The sequence below is a fragment of the Syngnathus typhle genome, linkage group LG22 (assembly GCF_033458585.1).
Source record: "Syngnathus typhle isolate RoL2023-S1 ecotype Sweden linkage group LG22, RoL_Styp_1.0, whole genome shotgun sequence".
NCBI lineage: Eukaryota > Metazoa > Chordata > Actinopteri > Syngnathiformes > Syngnathidae > Syngnathus > Syngnathus typhle.
The window spans coordinates 124,869-149,247 of NC_083759.1; the positions used below are offsets into that span (position 1 = coordinate 124,869).

At 55.4% G+C, this 24,379-nt stretch overlaps 4 protein-coding genes across 11 annotated transcripts; 1 reads left to right on the forward strand and 3 right to left on the reverse strand.

Moving 5' to 3' along the window:
- Positions 1-373: 373 nt before the first annotated feature.
- fkbp6 (FKBP prolyl isomerase 6) lies at positions 374-2,809 on the reverse strand. Its single transcript, XM_061270201.1, has 8 exons — positions 2,747-2,809; positions 2,190-2,307; positions 2,011-2,100; positions 1,718-1,920; positions 1,515-1,634; positions 962-1,159; positions 781-890; positions 374-709 (listed from the first exon to the last, which is right to left on the reverse strand). Exons 1-8 carry the CDS (start codon positions 2,807-2,809, stop codon positions 613-615), a joined length of 999 nt encoding a protein of 332 aa, XP_061126185.1. The 3' UTR covers positions 374-612.
- On the reverse strand, positions 2,762-7,364 carry tmem244 (transmembrane protein 244). Of its 3 annotated transcripts, XM_061271080.1 has the most exons (7): positions 7,227-7,364; positions 4,717-4,869; positions 4,275-4,360; positions 4,134-4,210; positions 3,855-3,980; positions 3,510-3,554; positions 2,763-3,425 (listed from the first exon to the last, which is right to left on the reverse strand). In XM_061271080.1, the coding sequence occupies exons 2-7, from the start codon at positions 4,807-4,809 to the stop codon at positions 3,328-3,330; spliced, it is 525 nt and encodes a 174-aa protein (XP_061127064.1). In that variant the 5' UTR covers positions 4,810-4,869; positions 7,227-7,364; the 3' UTR covers positions 2,763-3,327. The 3 variants fall into 3 exon arrangements, with proteins under 3 accessions (XP_061127065.1, XP_061127064.1, XP_061127063.1); XM_061271079.1 differs by having other exon boundaries at positions 2,766-3,554; XM_061271081.1 differs by lacking the exon at positions 3,855-3,980 and having other exon boundaries at positions 2,762-3,554.
- Positions 5,266-11,592, forward strand: tmem200a (transmembrane protein 200A). Its single transcript, XM_061271067.1, has 7 exons — positions 5,266-5,755; positions 7,009-7,110; positions 7,199-7,416; positions 7,517-7,683; positions 7,751-9,489; positions 9,828-10,012; positions 10,961-11,592. The coding sequence occupies exons 2-5, from the start codon at positions 7,010-7,012 to the stop codon at positions 8,657-8,659; spliced, it is 1,395 nt and encodes a 464-aa protein (XP_061127051.1). The 5' UTR covers positions 5,266-5,755; position 7,009; the 3' UTR covers positions 8,660-9,489; positions 9,828-10,012; positions 10,961-11,592.
- On the reverse strand, positions 11,117-23,658 carry epb41l2 (erythrocyte membrane protein band 4.1 like 2). 6 transcript variants are annotated; one of them, XM_061271054.1, is made up of 22 exons: positions 23,365-23,658; positions 20,448-20,605; positions 20,271-20,375; positions 19,713-19,895; positions 18,857-18,961; positions 18,746-18,788; positions 18,267-18,342; positions 18,094-18,190; positions 17,884-18,008; positions 17,725-17,812; positions 17,150-17,302; positions 16,988-17,085; positions 16,675-16,856; positions 16,364-16,449; positions 14,594-14,653; positions 13,592-13,747; positions 13,394-13,456; positions 12,856-13,191; positions 12,527-12,655; positions 12,357-12,455; positions 12,163-12,243; positions 11,117-12,062 (listed from the first exon to the last, which is right to left on the reverse strand). In XM_061271054.1, exons 2-22 carry the CDS (start codon positions 20,595-20,597, stop codon positions 11,958-11,960), a joined length of 2,520 nt encoding a protein of 839 aa, XP_061127038.1. In that variant the 5' UTR covers positions 20,598-20,605; positions 23,365-23,658; the 3' UTR covers positions 11,117-11,957. The 6 variants fall into 6 exon arrangements, with proteins under 6 accessions (XP_061127038.1, XP_061127040.1, XP_061127039.1 ...); XM_061271056.1 differs by lacking the exon at positions 13,394-13,456; XM_061271055.1 differs by lacking the exon at positions 14,594-14,653 and having other exon boundaries at positions 23,365-23,657.
- Positions 23,659-24,379: the final 721 nt, after the last annotated feature.

Below are 24,379 nucleotides of genomic sequence, written 5' to 3' on the forward strand. Positions count from 1 at the left end.
TAGCTTGCGTGCGTGCTGGCCCGCTCACCCAGGACGACTTGACGCGTGCATGTCAAAACACACACGACGTGGATTAACCAGAGAGGTCAAGGAGATTGTCCCGCTTCTTGCCCCGCCCCCATGCATGTCATCCCTCCACTCTCAGCCATGCACCCAGGGAGAAATGCATGACAAGAAACGGCCGGCACACCTCCACAAAAGCCTAAGAGGTCATCGCTCCCTTGCGAGCCGGACTTACTTGTCGGTACGCAGCTTGGTTGCTCGTTGCGTCTAGGTTTGACCGCATTTTAGCGGCTCCAACTTGTCACAACAGAAGAAGAACTTCACAAGCATTTCACATTTTTATTTGTGTATCTGCAACAGTGCCCCCAGCCCCTCATTCAACTCGGTGTATTTAACATAGGAGGGGAAAAAAAACCAACACCTTTGTAACTTTCAACGTGAGGTGGCAGATTAACAATGCACTTGTGCGGGGGAATATCTCGTGGAGAACATCAAAGTTTAGAAGAAGACCCTTTGAGTCGGATCCCGCGCAGGCTCCTCACTTGCCCATTTTCACCAACGTGATGTGAAAGACGGACGACAGGAACGGGAGGGCCCAAAATATTACGGCTACTCCAAAAAAGAGGACATCTTTTGCTGGCTCTCAAAGCCCGGGAACATCTTGGTGTACAATTGTTTCTCTTTGTCCAAGCTCTGTTTGCAGCGCCTGCAATTTTGTCGAAAGGGCACAATTGAAAGACAAAAGTGGCAAAATGGCACCGAGCATTTTGCACTTACACGGTGATTGTCTTGAGGAGGCTGTTGACGTCACTATCCAAAGGCCTCCTGGTCCGGGCCTTGACGAGGCAGGCGTGGGCGCTCCCGTACTGGCGTAGCTCCGCATATGCCTGCCGTAGTGTCAAATGAGCTTCACGTACGGGCTGGCCTTCGGGCACTCGACTTGGCAAAGGTGTCTGACCTGCGCGCAGCGGTACAGCGCCTTGGCGTCGCCGCCGTCCATGGCCAAAGCCCTGTTGGCGTACTTGAGAGCTTTCTGCGGGGCGTCCAGGCGCAGGGCCGCCAACGACAGATTCAGATAAAGCGGTAGCAGCGCCGCCCGGATCTCCGCCCGCTCGCCGTCGCTCACGTTCGCCCTGTTGCCCAGCAACACCGACGCCTGTTGTCCGAGGGTAGAGAATCATTGAGAACACGTGGCAAGTTCGTTCGTTCGTTCGTTCAAGTAGAAAAGCAGAACGTCCACAGATAAGCAGAGAACGGTCCAAAAATGAACAGCTGACCGACCGACCACCTGCTTAACCAGGGGGGAAAAATGGGCAGCTGTTTGATGGGTTCCGCAATATGCCAGAAGATGGCGCCAAAATGCGGTCAAATAGTATAAAAGTCTCCTTTTTCTCCTGCAGTGACAGAGAGCAGTAGCCCAAAAGTGAAAAGCTGATTTAAAAAAACAATTCAAAAGCCCCCCCCCCCCCCCCCCCCCCCCCCCGGAGGTCTGTCTGGACATTCCGCTTCACCTGCTTGTAGTGCTCTTTGGCTTTTTCAAAGCGACTCTGCTTGAAGCATCTGTTGCCGCAGGTACGAAGCGTGTCGGCCGCTTCCATCACTTTGGAAAAGGGAAACTGGTTCTGCTCCTCCTGAAGACGCACATGGCCCGCTATCAAGTGGAGCACGTTCGCACAATTCAACAGAAATGTCAGATGTCTCCAATTGATGTCACCACAGTCATTTGGACCAATTCCTCCACTCCTCCCAAGTCATAGAAGTCCAGGATCTGGATCTCGAACAAGACGCGGGCAGCGGTGGGGATGAGCGGCGGGCAGCCCATATCTCCGTAGGCGTAGCGCGGCTGCAGCAGGAAGCGGGAGAACTCGCCTTTGCGCATGCTCAGCAGGGCCACCTCCATCCCCGACAGCCACACGTCTGCACCCATCACGCCGTGCTCGACACCGTGCTCGACACCGTGGTCGCTCGTGCGCGGCGGTCACTGCGCTCGCTCGGTTGCTCGCTCACCTCTGCCTAGCTTCACGAGGCGGGGATGCTTGAGGTGAGACGTCGTCTCAAACGGCCGCTCCGAGTATTCCAGGAAGCCCGAGTAATGCACTGTCCCAAACGCGGAGAGGAAACGGTTTGTAACGCGCACAAAGTACACTGTCGACAGTTTGACTCCAGGAAGGCTTTTGGATAATCACTCAAAACTGAAGCACTTTGGGGCACAGGGGGCCCGTCTCCGGGGTAGATCAGCTCTTTCAGGACCCCTCCGTTCCCCAGGATGTCCTCCATCTGCTGCTGGAGACGCTCAAATGGACTCTTGAGAAGGCGCGCACACACACACACACACACACACACACACACACACAGACACACACAGATCACCGGGGCCACTAAAAACACGACAGTCATTTCCTTGCAAGTAAAATGGGGGTAAAACCAATGACAACTACTTCAACCAAGCAAAATGAAGCAAATAAAGCTGAGCAGACAATGCCTTCAGCGCTCCTATTTGCTGGAACACTTCATGGCCCTCGAAGCTGTAGGACCTTGTCGAATATTTGACTCAACTTTCATTTCGCTGTGTTTTTCTTTTCTCTCCGTATTAAACAGCTTTTGAATGATTACCCCCCCAGAGTTGAAATAAATGACGTTTCAAGGTCAATCCAACTTTATGTGCCTGGCGCATTTGAAAAGGAATTCGTCGCTCGCAGTTTAGCTTCGCTAGCATTTGGTGGGCTAACGGACAACAACTCACCAGGCTCAGCTCGTTACCTAGAACAAAGCGTTGCCAAAGATTCCGTCGTCCGTTCGTAGACATGTTAACGCCGATAACAAATTGCTTTCCAAAACCGAAATCGTATTTCTTCTTGCCACTTTTGACACGCTTTCGATACACGTGTCGAGCCACAAGCCACGTGACCTGGCCAGAAACGAGAGGTGGGTCGCCCGAAGTGCGCTTCAAAACTTTTTTAATCTCAATTTACAACAACAAAAAAGGAACACAGGTGTCACTGCGCAATTTCTTCTTCAATAATCGATCGACGTTGATGACGTCATTACGTGCTGACGGATACAACGGGTACACTCCAATAAAAGCACGTGTACTATTGGGCCTGCAACAACAACATTTGTCCGGACCTACTTCAAAGTAACATGTAAATCACAATCTAGTTCCACACATTTTCTAAATGAATAAACAATAGAAAAATAATACAGCTGACCAGGTGTCATTTGCACACGAGACGAGTGCTACTTTCCGCGCAACGTTACAAAAACACAAGCGCAAACGTCGTCGGATGCTTTGCTCCGTCCGCTGCGATGCGTCCCGAGCCCTCATCAGAAGTTCTGCAGCTCGGCCGGGTAGACAAAGTTGCTCCTGAAGACTTTATAGGCCAGCGCCTGCCCTCCGAATATCATCATCACCAGCCCCAAGCCTGCCGAGTAAGTCGACGTGGATGAAACGAGAAAAGCCGTCGAGCGCTTGATGAGCGGGGGGGGAAAGACATTCAACATCTCACCCAGTGCAATCCACCAGTGCTCGGTTGAGGGGAAGTCCGACATCACTGCCCGAAGAGAGAAAAAGAAAAAGACACCAGTTGTAAACGGACGGCGCTCAAAAAGTCCACAAGAATGTCCGAAACATTGGATGAAATGAACGTGCGTGCCTCTGTGCGTTCCCGTGCACACTTAGCAGACTGGTGCTTTTGGGAACGCACGGAGCACACTTTTGAAAAGAAAACATGACGTTGCAATCAATACATTTCATTCAAACGACGTACAGTCATCCTTGTTGGGGTGACAGCCCTTCTTGGAGCTCATGACAACCATTACATAACCTGACTGACTGGCTAATCCTCCTGCACCTGCAACAGTCATGGCCACATGCAGCAGTGTGACCGTGATGGCGTAGTCCCACACCCACTCCTCCACGATCCAGGCAAACACCAGCCCTCCCAGAACATAGGTGACTTCTGTGGAGATGACGCCCACTACGGAGGGACGGAGGGGGCGGGCAGGGCAGGGCAGGGCAGGGCAGGGCAGGGTCCGGGTGCCGCACAGACATTCATTCGTTGGTGATGTAAACGCCATGGCTGTTAGAATTGGCATCAAGATGGTGCATCGGTGAATGGCTACGTGCTCACCCAGGTATTTTGGGTTCTGCCATGACGGTTGGGTGGTGTAGTCAAACGGCGCCAACAGGCTGTTGATTTCATGAACCCTGCAAACAAGCAAAACGGCTTTGAAGCAAAGGAAACAAAGAAAACAATCCCTCCCTCGTGTACCTGAGCAGTCCGACGCAGAGGCTGACCGCCACGTAGTAGAGCGAATAGAAGCAGAGCGTGCACATCAGCAAGTTCTGCAGGACCAGCTGAGGACAAAAAGTCAACGACAACGTTAGGATGCCGTTTCTCCCGAGAGCGCTCAAAACCCTTCCGCAAAAGAGCTCGTCACCGTTGGGCCTGTCACTAGCCGCCATTGACCACATTCCCTTCCGTTTGTCTTAACGGCGTATTATGGTGCGCGGCGGCGGCGGCGGCGGCCCAGCGGTGTGCGCGCACGCCTCAGCCGAGCCGGCGCTAATTCACTTAGCGGCTTGTGAACACACCGACCGACCGACCGACCGCCCGCCCGACTTCTTTTCTTGCTCCTGACTTGGCGGACGTATTTTGCATGCGCCAGAGAAAATCATAACAAGAGAAGGTCTTCCCCCTAAGTGGTGCTTACCCAGGTGTCACTGGGCGTGGTCTTGAGCGAGACGGCTCCATGGCGCTTGATGAGCGTGAATCCACAACATCGACAGCAGTAGTCCGAAAACATGAATGGCCGTGGCGCCCGCGTGTGGCGCCCAGAGAGAAAGCCAGCGAGAGTGCCTTCCACCTACATGTCATGTTTGCGTCAGAGAGAGAGAGAGAGAGAGAGAGAGAGAGAGCGAGAGGATTATTCAAAACAGGATTAGAACTAAAATCCGAGCTGCCTCTCACAGGTCACTCATGGAACTACACCAGACAATTATGTATGCAGTGTGGCGATTAGGATGGCCTTTTTTTCCACACAGATCCCGACCGAGTATTTCCCTCAAGTCATTGTGATTGAGAGGGAATTATGAGGAGAAGCCATGTGATATTTTTGCCTTCAATTCTTTTGTGTTCAGCGCGTCCCCACGGCAACAGCCTTTGAAAATAAAAATGGCCCAATGAACCTCCGTACGACCTGGCACCACCCCCTCCCTCCCTCCCTTCCTCCCTCCGTCCCCCCCTCCCTCCCTCCCTCCCCACTCCGTTTGACGCGCGCGCGCGCTCTCTCGCTCGCACACATGTTCACGCGCACCGGAACGCTTCGGAAGAACCGTACGTGGAACAAGACGTTTCCAAGTGTACTAGCCACAAAAGACGCCTTTTGCCTGCGTCGATCTTTGAACGCAACAATTTGGGTGGGCATTTCGGAGCGGCGGACGTCGGTCGGGGAGTTTTTACGCGACGCGCAGGCCGAGGACGACGTCACGTTAGCGGCTTTTCAAGCATCTCAGTGCGGATCTTGCGAGAATTTTGTACAGGAGACGCGCTGGGACTGTTTTGGAGAGTCCAAACAAAAGAAGGAAAAGAGGCAAAGAAGCGGAGCGCGCGGAAGATAAAGTGGTAAAAAATAAAGTGCAGGACTGGGATGCGCCAAGAATCAAATAAGACTCGACTTTGCTCGTGTACTGACTCAAGTGTGATGCAGCGAGATGGATTTATTGACGGAACACTGACGCTCTTACTGAAAGGTAAGGAAATGCAGAAATTGCATCAATTCTTTCTGGACTTTATGACATTGTTTCATTTGTCTGACTCAATTCTTGCCTGTTATCAGTTCAAAACGAACGCAACGTTGCCTTCCGGAGGCACACAATACTTGTTAACGCCATAGGTGGGATCGCGGCATCGTGCTGTGGCCTTAGCACTTTTAAACAACTCGTACGATTGCTGAGGAAGGAAGGAAGGAAGGAAGGAAGGAAGGAAGGAAGGAAGGAAGGAAGGAAGGAAGGAAGGAAGGAAGGAAGGAAGGAAGGAAGGAAGGAAGGAAGGAAGGAAGGAAGGAAGGAAGGAAGGAAGGAAGTCGAAGGGGATGTTTTCTGGGGGCCCGCCCACATTTTGGTTGGGCACCCCGAGTGACGCCGCTATTATACTGCCCTCGCGTGGCCAAGCAGGAGGAGCGAAAATGTGGCCGCCCGGCGTCTCATCGTTGTTTTCCGGGCCTCGAGCGCCACGCAGGCCCCGCTTTTGCCCGCCTCCGCTCGCTTTGAGTGCCACGCACGCAAGGGACAAGCACGCAGTGTGCGCTGAGCGGACTCCTCGCCAGCGTGCATATTTCAGACGCCGTTCTTCAATGTTGGATGAAGGCCTACAAGCCTTTCAATTATTTCTCAACGCCCGTTTCCCCATCTGGTTTGACTCGGCTTCGCCACTGACAAAGTGTCCGTTTTGTTGACAACTAGTAGTTACATTTTGCGGTGGGGAAAAACGGTAGTCTTTGGTAAATGCTCCGAGGTTAAGGAGCGATGTGAAGCGGGGTCAAGTTTTGAACGCCATACCGGTCCTCACAGCTGGCTGTTGCCACGGAAACAAGTCACCTCACAGCAGCTAACATGTCCAAAGAAGGCAGAAAGTGTCCTTGCAGAGGACCGCCATCTCAAAGACGATGTTTGGACGCAGCGCTGTTTTTCATGTATGCCGCTGCATAGGCCCAATGCTAATGTGCAGATTCAAGCCGCATTTAAGGCTTCTCAAAATAGTTGTGGCCAGCTGCCGCCACGCACGACAACGGAGCTTTGAGAGATGGAAACGATCCGAAAAATGCATTTCACCAAATGTGTTTGGCGAGCTTGTCGGCGGCTCCTTTGGAAAGGCAAAATCTATTCGCCGCCTTGCTTGTTACAACGCTGGCACACGTGCAAAAAGCAGAGCGACGTCAATTCGGCTCGCTCACGAAAGGTGTCGCCGTATGCTAATCTCTACCGTTTTGTCTTTTGCGGCAAAGTATGACAGCCGCAGCCGGCGTGCTGACGGGCTTGGCCAAGCTGAAGCGGCAGGATTCGGCCCGCTCTCAGCAGCGGCCCGCCGAGGAGGAGCGAGCGCCCAGGTCCCAATATTGAGGGCGTTTTGCGCGTGCGCATCGGGCAGCTCATTCGCTGTCAACCTGCTTGCTTTTAACGTTTGCATTGTGACAGAAAAGGAAAGCGGCGGCGGCGCACTGACGTGGTGGTGGTGCGCGGCCGCTTGCGCCTCTTCTCCGCTTCGGGCTTCTTCCTCCTGCTGGGCCTGCTCATCCTGGCTGTCGGCGTCGCCATGGCCACGCTGGGCTACTGGCCGCAAGCCTCGGGCCTAAGCGGCGGAGGACCGGAGGAGAGCGCCCCCGAGAGCTCCGGCCTAAGTCAAAAGACAGAAGGTCACACCATTTCAGCTTGCAGATTTGAGCTCAGATTTGCTCAAAACAGAGGCGAGGTGTGTGTGTGTGTGTGTGTGCGTGTGTGTGCATGCGTGTGCAGGTCGGGGCGGCGGGCAGTGGCGAGGAGGCGCTCTGGCGCGCTTCCTGGAGCGGCACCGGCACTCGGAGAGGATGAAGATGTTCGGGCCCTTCACCATGGGCATCGGGATTTTCATCTTCATCTGCGCCAATGCCATACTTCACGAGAACAGAGACCGGGAGACAAAGGCGGGTGCAACGTGACGCCGCATTGCGCCGCGCCATCAACTAAACGTTTGTCTTTGGCGGCCTGCAGATGATCCACATGAGAGACATGTACTCCACCGTCATCGACATCCACAGCCTCCGCCAGAAGGCGCAGAAGCAGCACCGCCATGACCCCGAGGACCACGAGCCCAGGGACCACGACCCGGTGGCCTTCTCCTCCTGGGCGGAGGAGGAGGAGGCGCTGCTGGCCAAAGAGGAGGAGGAGGAGGCCGGCAGGTGGCGGGCCAGGATGCGGTGTAGCTTCGCGGCACCGCTCCATAAGAACCGCTCTTCGCCCCAAAGAGGAGCGCACCGTGCCCGCTCCATCGTCTCGTCTTCCATCACGGCATTCACGCTGCCCGTCATCAAAGTCAACAACTGCGTCATCGACGAGCCGGACGCGGAGGCCGTCCCGGAGGAGCCAGGACGAAGCGGGAGGGATGAGGACAGGTCGCAACCGCCAGGCGTCGCCACACTGTCTCTGGCGGTCCCGTCGCCGTGCCTGGCCCGGGCCTTCAAAGCGTCGCGCTTGCACCGGAGTCACTCTACCTCCTCCGTGTACTCGACTTTGGGCTGCCTGCTTTCCCCCGGCGCGGCGCAGTCCGACTTTGGTTCCAACTCCTCTCTGCACATGCTCGGCAGCCACACCGAATCTTTGGACCTGGAGGGCCGGCCCGGCACGCTCGGCGTGCACGGCCATCAGCGCAAGCACCCCAGCTGGCCTCGCTTGGACGGCAGCAGCTGGGGCTTCAAGGGCTACGCCCGGCTGGAGGGGGGCGATGAGATGAGGCCGGCGGCGGCGGCGCTTCTGCCACCGCCCGCCGTCGGGCGGGACTACAGCAAGCGAGAGAAGCTGTTTATGATATCCCGTTCGCACAACAATCTGATGTTGGAGCGCCACGACACGAGCAGCAGGACCGTGAAGCGGGGCGGCTCAGAAACGCGCTTCGAAGACTGAGTGAGTCACCGTTATAACGCACGCACGCACGCACGGCCGGACGGCCGGACAGCTGGCTCCAAAGGTGCTTCTGAAAACTCAACGCGTGCACAAGACGCTGGCGGCGACGGGCCAGCGTACGGATGTCCAAAATAACAAAGGTCAACAATTAAAGATGTTAAATCATCTGAAATTAGAAATCATTTGGAAAAAGAAGCAATCCATTTGCCCACAAAGTTCATTGAGGATCTTTCCAAAGCTGGCAAAGAGTGGCGTTTCCTTCCGGCCGCTCGCCCTCGGGTAAATGTCACGCCCGTGACGTCATGCGAGAAACGTGTCGTTTGTTTATGAAGCAAAAAAGAAGAAAAAAAAGCCACTGTCGGCATGGCAACAAGCATCACGGGCGACCCCCGCCGTCACTTGTGCTAAAACGGCCGAGGGGGGGGTTGCCATGACAACTGGAGGAAGACGAATTGAAGGGCCATGGGAAAGTTCTCCAGACAAGACAACAAGAAAACATCGAGCCATAAAGCCGTAGACATGGAAATGAATGCCTTCAAAGTCCAACGCTCCGCTCCGGAAGGCCAAAGTGTGTTTGTCCGGCGGGGTCGCTGATCAAAAGCACCATGCGGCCAAAAAGAAAGGCTTTGTTTTCACATTGCGACCTTTGTACGGACGGGCCCGTGCGGCTAATCTGCTTAGTGAATCGCCAGAGTGCAAAAGAGCAAAGTTCACGTCATCGACGACGGCACAGTGAGCGAGAGCGAGCCGAGCAACAACAACAACAAAAAGCCGCTCAAATGACAGCTTGCGGTCTTTCCAAGGTCTTCAGCGCCATATTGTGACTTTGTGTGAGTAGTTAAGGCTTCAAAGTTGTTTGCCATACCTGATGAACGGCTGACTCAGGATTCAAACGGAGCGCTCGCGTTTCGGGTCCGGGTGACTTGGTCTCTCCGGCGTCCAGGTCACGGCTCTCTCTCCACAACGCTGTAGAGGGAGGGAGGGACACCTTGAGTCAAGCTTAGTCTCCTTTGCTGACCCTTCTTGGTCCGAATCAAAGCATGAGGAGTTACCAAATGCCCTTCTGCGGGCACTTGTCATGTTTCAATTGTTTCAATGATTTCAATGACTAGAACGACCATGAAAAACGCTTCAGCGTAACGTCGTCGTCGTCGTCTTCCCGGAGCAGGATGGAGGTGCTGAGCGGGCCCTGGGCCGGCCTGGCTCTGTTTCTGAGGAAGGCAGTCACACAGACAGATGGAGACGGGGAGACCACCGACAGCTTCCCATCGCTGTGCCTCTTGGGCCTGTTCTTCTCCGTCTGCGTGCTCTTGTCGCAACTGGTGCTCTATTTCCATCAGAAGCTCAGCCAAGGTATGCGTCCCAGTATTTGTGCCTTACTTTTGAATGTCGGGGACAATACGTAAGCAAGCCAATGTTGAAATGACCAATGACTAGGCATATCGGATGCTGGCTTCCGGAAATACTGACGGCCCATATGATCAAGTTCAAATTTCAATCAATTGGGTTTTGGAAATACTAAGTTTGGGGTTCTGGAAATACTGACGGCCCACATGATCGAGTCCAAACTTCAATCAATTGGGTTCTGGAAATACTGACGGCCCATATGATCAAGTTCAAAGTTCGGGGTTCTGGAAATACTTTTGGTTCGTCTGACGGCCCACACATCTTAAGTGTTTGGTTCGAAGTCGTCAACAACGTCGTTTGATCATCCCATCTTGTCTTGCCCAATGTAGGCAAACGTTCATGTCCATTCGACCCTTTCATTTCGCCACAACAACTTGTACAATTCAATCCTCAAGTAAATGGGGTCAGAAAAGGATTCCGACGGTCAACGATAAAGCACACAGCAGTGAGTTTGTTTCAAATGTACTTACCCCAGCAGCTTGTCGCCGAAACGGTCTAGGGGGGCGTAGAGTTGGGGGGGGGGGGGGGGGGGATGGATGACGTTTGGGAGCGCGGAAAGGACGCCGTGTGCAGTTCAGTCAGTCAGCCACCACACGTATTGTATGTTTGCTTTCAAAACGCGAGCGAATAAAAAGGCAGGCACACGCTCGTGCAACAACATTTGCTCGGATCCACTTGGCCTTTCCGCGCATGGCTTGAGACTCACTTTGAATCTCTTTCACTCCCAAAATGACATTGGGGGCATTTGAATGGCTGGCGCCGCCGCCGCTTATTTTTGACACGACCGAATTCCTCGACTACTTCTTTCAACGTACATACTTGTGCTATCAAAAGTGCAACCGCCTATGCTCGGCTGTGTTATTATCAGCGAATACCGTCCATCACTGTTTGCAGCGGAGCTTGATCTAGCTGGGCTTTCACACGACGGACGCCAGCGCCATCTCCAGGCCGCTCCGCCGCAGTGCACGCGAGGAGGAGGAGGAGGAGGAGGAGCGTCGGTGCGCATGCGTACACCTGTGGAGCACAACTAGGGAAAGAAAAGCATCCACCTCAAGAGGATTACAATGCTTTATTTCAACACACCAATTGACTTGAAGGGTTGTACGGGGGCAATTAAGTGGCGAGAAAGGAACAATCTTGGGAGCAATGGGGCTGCGTGGAAAAAATTGAAAATAAAGCAGACTTTGACTAAAGCTGCTACAGCCCGTTTGGCTCTATAGATCTGGATCACATACATTCCCAGGAATGGACTTTGCAGCCAGCCCCACTGCTCCTTTTGCACCGAGTCAAAGAACATATTGTGTCATTTTTAGTGGTTTTAATCACCCCATCCCCAAAATAGGGAAACTGGGAGAGAAAGAAAGAAAGAAAGAAAAAGAAAGAAAGAAAAAGGGGTTCACTGAGGAAATCAAATGCGGGCAAAGCAAAACTACAGATAGTCGTGACATCATATGCATCCAAAAGGTGAAAGTCTGGAATGTCATGGCAAAAGTGGTTTTATAAGACTCCATTTGCCTCAAATATTTTCAGGGCTAAAAACATGACTCAAATATTTCAGCTTTGAGAAGATTTGACGTGTAAAAGTGTGTCAATTTGAACAAATCTAATAAAAAAATCCAGTCTAGAAAGGTGGAATGTTTGGTTTAGTCGGATTTTTTTTTCGTCTTCAGACATAATGATGAGAGAGAGCGTTGCGGGAGTCATCCCCAAATGCAAAACGGGAGTCGTTGCCGAAGCCATGGAAAACAAGTTAAAACATGCTACTAACGTTAAGCTAACAACGTGGTTCTTTAGCTTCCTCGGTGTCTGTTACGATACTTTTTAGGATTGTTACTTTTTGGGGGAGGGTACTTGGTTGTCATCTTGCGGGCACCTCTCCAGTCACTCAAGGTCAGTCGTCCTCATCGGCCAGTTCCGTCTCTTTGTGAACCACCACCCTGGTGACGGACATGTCGGGATGCTGCTCTTTGGCCTCCTTGATGGCCTGGGCCAGAGCCTTGCAGAGACAAAGAAAAAGACACAATCACAAGGCCAGCCCAGCATCACGGCGGGGCGGGGCACGGCGGGGCAGGGCGGGCGCTTCACTTGCGGCCAACCTCGTCGTGGTCGATGTCGCGGTCGCCCGTGATGACGATGCGCTTCTCGATCCTCGTCTCCGACAGGCCGCCCTTCCGCGTCTGCACAAGAGCAGCCGGCGGATTGGAAAGGCACCCAGTCCAGTCCAGTCCAGTCCAGTCCAGTCCAGTCCAGTCCAGTGAGCGAGCGAGCGAGCGAGCGAGCGAGCGAGTACCTTGGTGATGTGCGTGGTGGTGGTGGTGCACAGCGACTCCGAGGTGACGCTCTGAGCCGTCGTCAGGACCCCGGGCTCTCCATCGCCGCTTCCGTCCGGCTGCCGACAACAAACCAAAGTTGCGTCGTCCCAAGCGAGCCGACGGGGAGGGGGGCTCTCAGATGACGCACCTGCGCGGCCTCGTACGTGATGGTCTTGGTTTCCGTGTGCACGATGGGCACCTCCTTTGTGGCGATCTCGCTTTTGTGCTCCGCAAATGTGTCCGATATGGTCACCGTTTCCGTCTTGACCACGGGCGGCTGCGACAGGGGCGTTCCAAAGTGTCAGCAATTCATTCCTCTTAGCCACGCGAGATGCAGACCAAGCTCAAGACTGAGCGAGGGAGGGAGCAAGGAGGATCAAATTCCACACGCGCTCAGCCGCCGACACGATACGACACGAGCGGAGGACCGGGAGACGCCACCAAACGCAACAAGAGAGCAGCCCACCCTGACTTTACCTGAGAGCAACAAATAACCTGCGCCGGTCGCTCATCCTCCGCCACCTCGCCGTTGGCGGGACCATTTGGAGCTTGGCCGGGCGTCGCCGTGGCTTCTTCCGCTGGGTTCTTGTCTTCCTCCGCTTCGGCAGGCCGGCTAAGCTCCGCCGACTTGTTCCGCTCCTCCCTCTCCGGGCAATATTCCGCCTCCCCGTCGCTCTGGGACGAAGCGCTCTCGCCCCCCTCGTGCCGCTGCTTCATCTTTTGCTCCGTTGCTTGGGCTTCCGGCGCGTGCTCCACCGCATTGGCAGAAATCTCTCGCACCGCTACGGTTTCTTCAATTTCAACTTCCGTCGTCTAAGTGCACGCACGTGCGAACCAACACAAAATGAGGCCAGCGCGCGCGCGCACACACGCACACGCACACACACACAGCATGGGAGACAAAAGCAAAATATTAGTATGGACAAAAATGATGTTATGGGACCACTGAAGTTAAAAGCCAACATTTGGACGGACGTGATGCTGCGCGGAGAGGAAAGCGTGAAGGTTAGAGCACCTTGGCGGCTTCTGGGCCGGGGCTGTTATCTGCTGCGCTTGCCGCTGCTTCTGTTACGGGCGCCTGAGTGTCACACACACGCATGGGTAGCCAGCGCACACGTCAATCCCGAGTCACAGAAGCTACTTAAAGTCTAGGCAGACCCGCGTCGCATGCACTTGGAACAAACGGCGTCAGGTGGGCCGGGTCGGGACGTACCGCGGTGGGCTGCTGAGGAGAGGAGGCCACGCGCTTGTCCCAGAGGTTGCGCGGCGGCGGCGGAGGGGAGGGGGGCGGCGCCTCCATAAAGGAGCGTTTGAGCTGGCTAACGCTAGCCTGGTGTTTGAGGACTTCCGCTTGGCTCTTATTGTGCTCCTGATCGGGGGCCGATGGAGGTTCCGTTTGGACGTTGGACAGGAACAAGGGAGGGAGGAAGGAAAGAGGGAGGGATGGAGGGGCCATTGGGTCACAAGAACATTAGGCTGTCGAGGCGCATTTCACTTGTGACTTTTGCATTGGAGGTGATCACTGCGGCCGGCGTCAAACGCGTGCGTGGGTGGGTGGAGCTTGCGCTTCTCATCTAACTTTTGATTGCCAATTGCAATTCTTTCAAGGTTGACATTTTCATTTCTTCCAAACAGGTCAAATGGAATCATTGGCGTACATTTTAAAAGCGGGGCACCTCAACCAAACCGGATGGATGGATGGTGCCAACGACGACTCCTAAAGCGGGGTCCGTCGTACTTGGGGGCAAATTTGCCACTGCCCACCTTGGCGATCACCTCCGAGTTGCACCACGTAGCTGCCGGTTTTAGTTGGTTAGCAAACGGCTAATCATCAGACACAGAGTGAAGGGGGGGGGGGGGGGGGGGGGGTTCAGGCCAGGCTTGGCCCTAACCCTGTAGGGGTTACTGAGGCAGGGTTAGTCGGGCCAGTCGTGTAAAGCGCAAAACCCGGTGGCGACATTCCGCATGCACACGTCACAAAGCGGCCATTGTGCAAATACTTCATCGCAGCGGATGAGCGGCTTACTTTGGACACCTTCGAGCCAAGCTGTCCAAAACGGCCACCGCGTGAATTTCAGACCACTGCGAGCATGCAAACCGGAGCCCGACAGAACGGCCGCGGCGGTCAGGCGAGCGGGGCGAGAAAAGGCGGCAGGCACGCGCGCGCGCGCGCGCTGATTGGCGCCCGTCAACGGCACGGCGCTCAAGTACCAACCTCTAACATCAAATTACTGTGCCTGACATAAATATTATCCACACGCGCTCTCAGCGGACTCTGGAAGGTGGACAAATAGAAAGCAGGCAGGATTATAGATCCAACTCAAATCAACACAACAGCAAAAACAAAGATTTCATCCAAAGACGCACACGGGCGGGGCCAAGGTCAAAGCGGACTCTCGCTCTTTTACAGGCGCGCCTCTGGAAGGCAACAACAAACCGGCAGGCAACACAACCGCGGACGCAGAGCGGGAAAAGAAAGCATGCCGGGTCCAGACGGCCTCTCCCCCTACAGACCTGGGTGGGCGGGGCTTCCGCACGGCCGGGGCCGGAGTCCGCCTTCTTAACCTCGGTGCCGTAGAGAAGGTTGCGGCGATGGGAGGGGCGGGGGGTGGTTCAGGTCAAAAGAAAACCAAATGGATGATGGCAAAAAATACTAATTGATGACTTTTCAGCAAATCCATATGCTGCCCCCATGTTACAAAAATACGCCAATTGAAGCGTCAGAAAATGTGTCTCACTCGCCTTTCTCGTTTGAAATGTCCCGCATTTGCGATGCAGGCGTGACGGGAAGGGGGGGAAAAAAAGAAAATGAGGCGAAAAAAAAAATAAAAAAAATCAAGCGAGCGAGCATCTAGGCGGCGGGATGGCACATTTCCCGCGTGGCCAAAGCCGGGCCCCGCGGCCTCCACGGGCGGCCGCCCCGCGACCTCCGCGGGCGGCACAGCGCCAGGCCCAGCAGAGGCGCGGCCAAAAGCAAGGCCGGCACCAGCGAGCGGCCGGCCGCCAGCGCCACAGCCAGCGCCACGGCCAGCAGGAAGGCCGCCGACAGGAGGGAGGCCAGCGGAGGCGGGCGCGCCCTTGAAAAGGGCTCCGAGGCCAGGCCGCGCTTCAAAGTGGCCGCCAGCCAATGGCAAAAGGGCTTCTTGGGGGCGCCAAAGCTCAGCAGGAGGAGGACGGACGGAAGCACGGACGGAAGCACGGCCCTCAGCGAGCGCCGCCCGCCTTCCACGCCGCTCCCTCGGGAGCCGCCCTCTCCCTCCGGGAGCGGAGCGTCACACACGGGAGGCGCCGGCTCTTTGCCCTCGGGGGCCTCGGAGACATCGGAGAGGCCGCGCTCCAGCTCCGGCTCCGGCTCTAGCTCTGGCTCCGAGATGGAGTCGAGCGACGGCGGGATGGAGGAGAGGGACGATAATGAGGAGAAAGAAAGAGGGAACATGAAGATGGACTGATGGGGGAGGAGCACGCGTCAAACAGGCCAGTGTCCAAAATTAGCATGCAGGAGTGTGTGGAGAAACAGGGAGAAACCAGGAGAGACAACATTAGTCAACGTCAAGAGAAAAAGGTTCAACAGGAGGAATGCAGCAGCAGTGGCGGGTGAAGAAATGTTTACAGCTAAATTTGCCCAGAAAAACAAAATGGAGACACCACGGCTGGCTGATAGCTGGCTGGCTGGCTAGCTTCCTGGCTAGCTTCCTGGCTGGCTAGCTTCCTGGCCTCTTCAAATTTGCAAGGCTTCACTTGTGATAGCATTTTGATCATCTCACGGAATGAAAAAGCGCATCCAACATCTGATAGAACCAAAGCAGACGTGAAGGGAGGGAGGGAGGGAGGGAGAAAAAGGCCAAAGTGAAAGGAGGGGGGGTGGGTTCTACAGGGGGCATGCACAAGCCACGCCACAGCATCCGCTCAACTCCCGACAGGAGCGCAAAAGCCAGTAAAGCTAAGGGCCCGGCGCACCTCGTGGCTTTCCTGCAGCCCAACGCACCTTGGAGTCTGAGCAGAGGTCCGAGTGGGGTCGCTGGCCATTGTCGGCGGCAACGCGGTCCGCCTCTGTGACGCTGATGCGCGGGGCTGAGGAGACAAAAGCACAAAGTTTTGCAGCGCAAACTGAGCCACGTACGCCGCCACGTGCGTTGACCACGACGTTTTGCTCACGAGGCGATGCTCGTGTGGTCCCGTACATTGACCTGAGGGTGGCGCTCTAGAGCCACGTCGACGAGAGAGTCATCCGGCTGGGGGCGACGTCTCACACACACTCACACAGCGAGTAGCACTGGCGCAAAAAAACATGTCTACCTCCATCCAGACTGAGGCTGATGCGTTGGGACAAGGTGCGCTGAAAAGCGGGCGCCGGGCGGTCAATGAGGGCGCTGGCCAGACGGGTCTGCGTCTGTGTGCGGCCGCTGTAGCGGAACTTGGATCCCAGCGTCAGGAAGCGCGCAGCAGTGGCGCCAGCGGCGGCCTCCGGCGCGTTGAGCCTGCGAGAAGGTGGAACGGTCAGCCGGGGAACGGTCGGCCGGGGAGCGGTCGGCCGGGGAGCGGTCGGCCGGGGAGCGGTCGGCCGGGGAGCGGTCGGCCGAGGAACGGTGCGGCCACGCGGTGCGCCTACCTGAAGAAGCCGTGGTTCTCCACGCACACCTTCCAAAGCCGTTTGGCCGAGCGATGGCTCTGCAGCTTGAAGCCCACGCTGCTCTCAAACTGCTCCGTCTGTGGCAAAGCGCATGACAACCAGGCGATGGTCCAGCAACACGGTGAGCGGCGCGACTGGTACCTCTCCGGGCCTGATCTTGATGTAGAAGTTGTTCCTCTTGTAGGAAATCTTGAGAATCTTGGGCCAAGCGAAGCGATTGATCCGAAGCCGGTCCTTGTAGACCAGGAGCCCGTTGGCGCACACTCCCAGCGTGATGTCCACGCCCTCGGAATCCTGCGCCGGGACGGAGGGGACGTATTTTCGGGGGCGCTGGGCCAAACGGTGCACTCCGGTTGCGGCCGAGCTTGCTTTTGTTTGCCGCTTCATGTTAGCTGGCAGGCTAAGCTTTTAAGTCTGCGGCCATCTGGCGGTTGTCAGCGGTAGGCTCATTTCTTCTTTGTCTGGCCAAATTTACTGCTAAACATCCAAAAGTGGGCTCATCCATCTCGCAGGAATAGGCGCCTGAACCAGCCGGATTTTCCGGCGCAAAGACAAACATGGAGGCAACGCGCATGGGAAGGATGGCTGCAGCCCCCGAGGGAGGCGGGCCGTTCCCACGACTTTTTTTCTCTCAAAGTGTTTGTACAGCTGAGACGCGCACGTACGCACATAACTGACTGATCAAAGTGTGTGTGCGTGTGTGTCGGCAGTTGTACCTTTGCGTGGTGCAGGTCCACCCCGTACATGGACAACTTCTTGGCGTTTTCTAGAAAGTGCACGTCAGCCTGCGCCGGCGTCTGTCCCCTGCGCATGCGTACGGGAAAGGCTCGGGTCGGTGAGCGCGCCCGAGCAGCAAACCTTTTGAACTTTCTCACTTGAGGGCTTTGTAGAGCTCCAAAATCTTCTCTTCCATCTCTTTGCTCTGATTGGGGGCAAAGGTCAGGCGGCCAATGCAGTCCAGGGGCCGAGGCCGCTCGGGGTCCCAGTCGCCGTACTCGGCCTGCCGAGGCAAACGCAAGCGAGTGGCCCAGGCTCAGGAGGGCTGGTTTTGGACCCGCCGCTCGCTCGCCGGTTGGTTGGTTTACCTGCAGCGTGTACGAGGCCAGCAGCGCGCGAGTGACAAAGGAGCAAGGCAGGCGACCGGACGCCACGTCTTGGCGGAGCTGCAGACACAACAGGTACCTCCACGAGAGAAACAAAGACGTTGACAAGAGCTCGGGGGGGCGGTTGGGATCTCTGGCTCCGAGCGCGTGCTCACCTGGTGATGTCTTCGGTGAGCAGCGAGGGGTCGGGTGGGTAGAACTTGACGTTGAAGGCAAACTGCCAGTTGTTGCCTGAGGACGCATGGCGGCGACGCTCGACAAAGGCCCAAAAGCAAACGCCAGGCGCAAACGCCAGGCGCAAACGCCAGGCGCAAACGCCAGGCGCAAACGCCAGGCGCAAACGCCAGGCGCAAACGCCAGGCGCAAACGCCAGGCGCAAACGCCAGGCGCAAACGCCAGGCGCAAACGCCAGGCGCAAACGCCAGGCGCAAACGCCAGGCGCAAACGCCAGGCGCAAACGCCAGGCGCAAACGCCAGGCGCAAACGCCAGGCGCAAACGCCAGGCGCAAACGCCAGGCGCAAACGCCAGGCGCAAACGCCAGGCGCAAACGCACGCCGCAAACGCCAGCCGCAAACGCACGCCGCAAACGCACGCCGCAAACGCACGCCCCCATCTACTGAAAAAAGAACTCACTGCGGATTTGCCTCTTGATCTCCTTGGTGGGGTCCAACCAACACTGATGGGTAAAAATACAGACGAGTGAGCCGCTTCGGGGGCCCGCCGCTTTGGGGTCAAAGCACCTACCTTCTGGTCGTGGCGGTCGGCGTACGTCAGGCCAAAGTAGTCCTTCTCCAGCAGGTTGAGGTGCTCGCACACCTTGAAGAACAGGAAGAGACCCTTGGCGCCTTTCTGCTCAAGCAAAGGAGAGAAAGGAGAGCGGGAGTGATTGCATGCTACTTGCATGAAAAGGCTTTGTGGACAATGACAGAAGACAAAAAGAAAAGCATCCGTATGGAGGAACAAGCAAGCGCTCGTCCAAATTTGCTACTTCCTGTGAGAGTGTCAAAGCGCCCCGGCTCGCATTCCGGGACAATCCTCCACACTGAGCAATGACAATGACATTCAGCCGCACAACACACAATGACCTTTGTACGGGCAGAAGGTCAGACAGAGTGCAAGCGGGTGGGAAAAAAGCGCAAAGAATGGAAAGAGAAAAAAATGTGGGTGGCAAACTGGAGCCCTGCATTCTACAAAAGACACTTTCAAGATGGTCAGCGCAGGGCAGCGCAGCACAGCACAGCGCAGCACAGCGCAGCACTGCTTGTGTGTGTGCGTGTGTGCAGCCAGCCCATCTGGAATAAAAGGCCACTTCTTCTTCTTCTTTCTCTTCTTCCAGCCAGCACAAAACATCGCTTCAGTGGAGCCCACACGCCGCTTTCAGCTCATGGACGACATGAGTACCTGCAAAACGGGATGTGGCGCCCGCCGAACCGCCCACCGCTGTCCAAAATATGGCGTGGCATCATTGGAATGCATTGAGGCAGCTTGCGCCACAAGCACAAAGCTAGCTCCTCATGAGTGGACGCTGAAAAAGGCTCTTTGGCCAACGGTTGGGCCCTTCAAGACTTTTGAAAGCGGCAGAACCCGCCGTCTGTCTCACCTCCACCTCGCAGGCAAAGTCGGAGCCGTCCGGGAGGGTCACGTGACACACCGCCAGCTTCATCTTGCTCTTCCTCACCAAGCGCAGCGGCGAGCGGAACGTCGAGGTCCGGCCCTCGGGCTCCTCGGTTGCTCCCTCCTCCGCCCGGCAACCTCCCTCAGCCGTCTCGCTCTCCCCGGCCGGCTGGAAAACAGAGACGTGTTTCAAAGTGCTCCTTTCTTTGCAAAAACGGTTCCGGGCCAGCGTCGGGAGCCCTCCTCAAGGTTTACAATTTGTTTGCTTTCGTTTTTGATCGTAACGGCGACCATGTGCATCCGTCGCTGAGCTGTTAAGCTGATTTTCAAGGCAAAGTGGATGGAGAGAGGCGCCAATCAAGCGCCCTGCCCATCAGCGTTTGATCTTCCCCGACTTGGGGGCAAAGCCGATTAGGCCGTTCCCTCCTGGCCTGCGGAAGGTGGCCGAGCCAGCCAGCCAGCCAGCCAGCCAGCCAGCCAGCCAGCCAGCCAGCGCATTCGCAGCCCAGCGCTTTGGGCCGCCATGGCGTGCGAGCTCACCTACCTGGGACTGGAGCACTTTTTCTTTGAGTTGCGGCTCCTTGCCCTCTGCTTCCTCGGCGTGTCCGTTCACTTGCGGGAGCACCTCTCGGCCACCGTTCTCCGGGCTCTGCGGGCGGCACCGGCTTCGTCGATGAGCTCTACAGGGTGCCGCCGGCCACCTTAACCCCAGACGACGTACCTGGCGGCTTGGAGACGTGCGCTTCTTCAGCCAGGCAGGCAGGTAGCGCGCTATCCCCTTGCCCTCCTTCTCTTTGGCTTTCTCTTCGCCGCCGGCCGGCCGCTCCGCTTTGTCCTTCACCTCCGTTTCCAAGCCCGCCTCTGTCGTCATGGCCGCGCCTGCAACGGAGCGTGAGCACACGTGACGGATTTAGAAGGTGCTCGCGGATGCCACTCACGGGAGGCTTGATGAAAGGAAAAGTTCACATTCCCGTCCGTGGTGAATGAGCACAAGACAAAAAGGGCAAAACGTACTCCTGTTTTCTTGCGTGGCTTTTTGCTACGGTTCCAGGACGGGCTACGCGTAGCGCATGCGACTGCTTTTGTGTGCACACAAACAGCTTGGAGGGGAGGATTACCTACGTAGCCTTTCAAACGTCGTCTTCTTACGTTCTGCCCGACTTTTTCCTGAAGCGGCCCGGGACTAAAAATAGAGCGGGCCTCTGGCTAACGAGGGGGGGGGGGGCGAGGAGAGAGCCCTGCGCGCAAACTGGCTGGAGGGCGCAGAAGAAACGGAAACTTGAAAAGTAGCGGGTGTCGTCTTTGTTTTGCTCGTCAAGGCCAGTTGAATGCGCTCCTCCTTCAACCTGGAACATTTGCCCCCCTCCACCACCTTCAAAACTAAACCTGAGCTGCACTCTTTTCAAAAGGTGTGTGGCATTAACACCCCCACCCCCCCTTTCTGGATTTGCTCGTCTTCCCACAGTCTGTTCAAACAAACAACGGCGCACGCGTCGAAGGCAGATTACGAGCCAATGTGGACAGACGGATGGCTGCGAGCGTTCGGACAGTTCCACGGGGATCAGCATGCTTGCAAAAAAATGCTGAGCAACAGCGGCTGTCAGACAATTAGCGAGCGCTTCCAACTTTACGGACGGCCGTCTGGAGAGGAGGGGGGGTCCTTCCCGATCCTGACATGTCCAATTTTACGGGAGGGGCGGCAGAGACAAAGACGTCAAGACTGCTTTCATCAACGAGCAAGGGTGGAAAAGGGCCGCCCGCCCGCCTGCCCGCCGCCCCTTTGGCACCGATGTCGGGTTTCCATAGCAACGGCACTCGTGGACGCCAGGCGTAAATCCCAGCGGAGACAAGAGATTACTGCAGCAAAAATAAAGATTATTGAGCAGGCGTACAAGTGACAAAAGAGATTACAGTCCTGCCTCAACCTCCGTTGCAGATCGAGCCCGACCCCCTGACCGAGTTAGCCTGTACAACAAAAGTGAGCGAGCCAATGTGTTTGCGTGCTTTTTAACGGCCATCGGTGTTGATATCAAGTCGCGCTCGGGGCGCAAACCCGGCCGCCGCTCCTGTCAGGCACGCGGCACGCCGATCCGATTATCCCGAGGATCATCGGAGCGCGGGTGCATGCTGCTGTCTGTCGGCATGTCTGTCAGTCCATTAAGGCCAAGTGCTGCAAGCGACCTCACCTGGCGTTGGCCCGAATCTCGCTTTGGCCAAGAACAGCCGCCCCGGCCCATATGCGCCATTGTCACCCATCCGTCGTTCAGCGATTAGTGACAACGCGGCAGCGGGACCCAAGAACAAATATTAGCGGCGAGGGGAAACTGCTGACGAAAGCGCAAACGACACACTCCGAGTCTGGAGCGGGTGCGCCGTCGCTATGGAGATGCAGGTACATCCCAAAGGAGGCGGAGGCAACGGGTGCCAGATGGGGCGAGAACGGATAGCAGTTACAGGTGGTGAGAGGAGAAGCCTCCACGTTGAACCCGGTCGCTCACAAAGTCAGCAAGAAACACGTACGCACGTGCGCACGCACACAGGCAGGCTTTTTAAGCAATATCAGTCGCTCTCAACTGCCTTCTCGACCTCACTTGTTGGCTATTTTCTTCTTCCAGGGGTCTCCTAAACTCGATGGTGGTCCTGACAGGAGCTTGTGCTAGCCAAAGAGGGCCCTTCATGCAAAGCAGGGAACCTCAAACTATTGGTCAAATGTAGCAAAGGGATATTGGAAAAGAAATAGCTTCTTCTTTCAAACTCAAACTCCTTTTAATGAGCAGAGGAATCCAGAGCTCCCGATTGAGGCCTCTCATTAGCGAAGTGGACAGAGCCGCTACTGTTCCGTCAAATTGGTGTGGACAGTTCCACTGTATGTACACCAACACCGAGAACGAGGCAGCGAACCGACTCGAGGCGGTGTCGCCATCGTCCCTTGCTCGTTCGGGGCCGCAGTGTCCAATAGGCAATTTCGGGGCAAACTTATGCCCGATGCGAAATGAAGCAATTATGTGGGTCGTGATTAAGAGGTTTGATACTTGATTGATTGCCATTTTTCTTGTTTTGATACGCCGTGACGCCTTTTCCGGTTCAAAAGAGGAAAGGTAAGGTACGCAAGCCGGTTGAGGACTACATTTCCCACACTCCCTTCCGAGCAAACAAGTTCAACACGACGAAGACCCGTTGAAAGAGTAGCGGGCCAACGCGCGCGCTTTGGAGGAAGCAAAGTGCTGTTTTAAAAAGGCAAAAGCATCAAGAACAACAAAGCACCTCATCTTACCCCGGTTGAAAGGTGCCCGCAACGGAGGCGAAAGTATGACGACACGAGCGAGCGAGCGTGCGCGCGCGAGCGGGGGCCGACAGCCAGCGCTAACGCAAGCGACATGTACGAGCGGAACCTCACAGGGAAAAGGAAATAATGGCTTTTAAACGCCAAAGTGACGGCCACATGCCCACGAGACCTTGCCGTGGATGCTAGGACGCGCACGCGCACCAACGTGGGCGCAGCGACCGCGATAGAAAGGACCCAAAGGCTCATCATTGGAAATCATTTGGAAGGGTCGCTGAAGCATGTAGCGTACCTGCAGATGCAACACACACACCCGAAACAATCTCATCATGTGATTTAAAGGGTCAAACGATACCTTTTTGATACAAGTCCCAGTTGAAAAACTATGTGGAGCTCCCTCCCAACGGGTGCTGGCCTCGGAGTGTCCGCCCCTCAACAACGAATTCCTGTATCGCGAGCCTCCTGCAAACAAAAATCTCCAGTGGACGAGTCCTCCTCAGTGAAAATCTGGCAGAGTGACAATCATCCGCCCCGTAGCCTCAAAATGGGACCCGTTTCGCTTCGTCATTGGTCGAAAGGGATTTCGGTCTTGCGTTCGGCCACGTGAATGGCCAATGGCGTCGGAGGGAGCGTTCAACACGGATGTACGCTTGCTAAGTTGCTAGTGTGGCGCTCTAGCACTCTCTAGCGGAGATGTCTGCTCGCTGCAACGCCCTATTTCACAAATAGCGGCTTGAGCCTTCATTTACGACGTTCCGTTAATTCAGAGTTTGAAGTCAAAGACGTCGTTGTCGATCACAAATTTACCAGAAGTAAATAATTACAACAATTACGACTTTGTTTATGATGATGATTAATATATTTATTGGAGGATGTCAAACAAACTGCTCCGGATAGTAGTGGTACCTTGATTTACAATGAGTTGACGTCACTTATAAAAGACAACGCAAAGAAATAAACTGGAATACACGCATTGATTTCTATAGAACTGTATGATGAGCACTGTATGCGGTGTAACTGTTACCATTCGAGGTCATCGCATTTTAGTGTGGGTTTGCACGTACCTCACATGTACCCACACCCGACCTCGCGTAATTGTTTTATAGCAGAAGGGAAGTTTACATTGGCAAAAGACCAGAAACAAATAAACTGACCGTCTCACCATGTTCAGTACAAAATATATATATAATAAACAACAACAACAAAAAGAGTGTGTTTTTTCAATGGACCGACCATTTGTTCAGCAGCATGCATGCATCCATCCATGCATCCGTTCATGCGTCCGTCCGTCGATCCGTCCGTCGATCCGTCCGTCCATCCATCCGTCCATCCATCCATCCATCCAGTAAGTGTGCACGGAAGAGGACTTA

Coding starts and splice junctions, on each gene's coding strand:
- fkbp6 (XM_061270201.1), bottom strand. CDS start 2,809: ATGTCTACGAACGGACGACGGAATCTTTGGCAACGCTTTGTTCTAGGT. Junction 1,635..1,717: donor AATTGGTCCAAATGACTGTG/GTGACATCAATT, acceptor GTGCGTCTTCAG/GAGGAGCAGAACCAGTTTCC. Junction 1,160..1,514: donor CCAAAGAGCACTACAAGCAG/GTGAAGCGGAAT, acceptor CTCGGACAACAG/GCGTCGGTGTTGCTGGGCAA.
- tmem244 (XM_061271079.1), bottom strand. CDS start 4,809: ATGTTTTCGGACTACTGCTGTCGATGTTGTGGATTCACGCTCATCAAG. Junction 4,361..4,716: donor CCACGCCCAGTGACACCTGG/GTAAGCACCACT, acceptor TTTTGTCCTCAG/CTGGTCCTGCAGAACTTGCT. Junction 3,981..4,133: donor GCAGAACCCAAAATACCTGG/GTGAGCACGTAG, acceptor GTCCCTCCGTAG/TGGGCGTCATCTCCACAGAA.
- tmem200a (XM_061271067.1), top strand. CDS start 7,010: ATGACAGCCGCAGCCGGCGTGCTGACGGGCTTGGCCAAGCTGAAGCGG. Junction 7,111..7,198: donor GAGGAGGAGCGAGCGCCCAG/GTCCCAATATTG, acceptor GCATTGTGACAG/AAAAGGAAAGCGGCGGCGGC. Junction 7,684..7,750: donor ACAGAGACCGGGAGACAAAG/GCGGGTGCAACG, acceptor GGCGGCCTGCAG/ATGATCCACATGAGAGACAT.
- epb41l2 (XM_061271054.1), bottom strand. CDS start 20,597: ATGACGACAGAGGCGGGCTTGGAAACGGAGGTGAAGGACAAAGCGGAG. Junction 18,009..18,093: donor TGGCCTCGTACACGCTGCAG/GTAAACCAACCA, acceptor TTGCCTCGGCAG/GCCGAGTACGGCGACTGGGA. Junction 12,456..12,526: donor TCACGTACGAGGCCGCGCAG/GTGCGTCATCTG, acceptor TGTTGTCGGCAG/CCGGACGGAAGCGGCGATGG.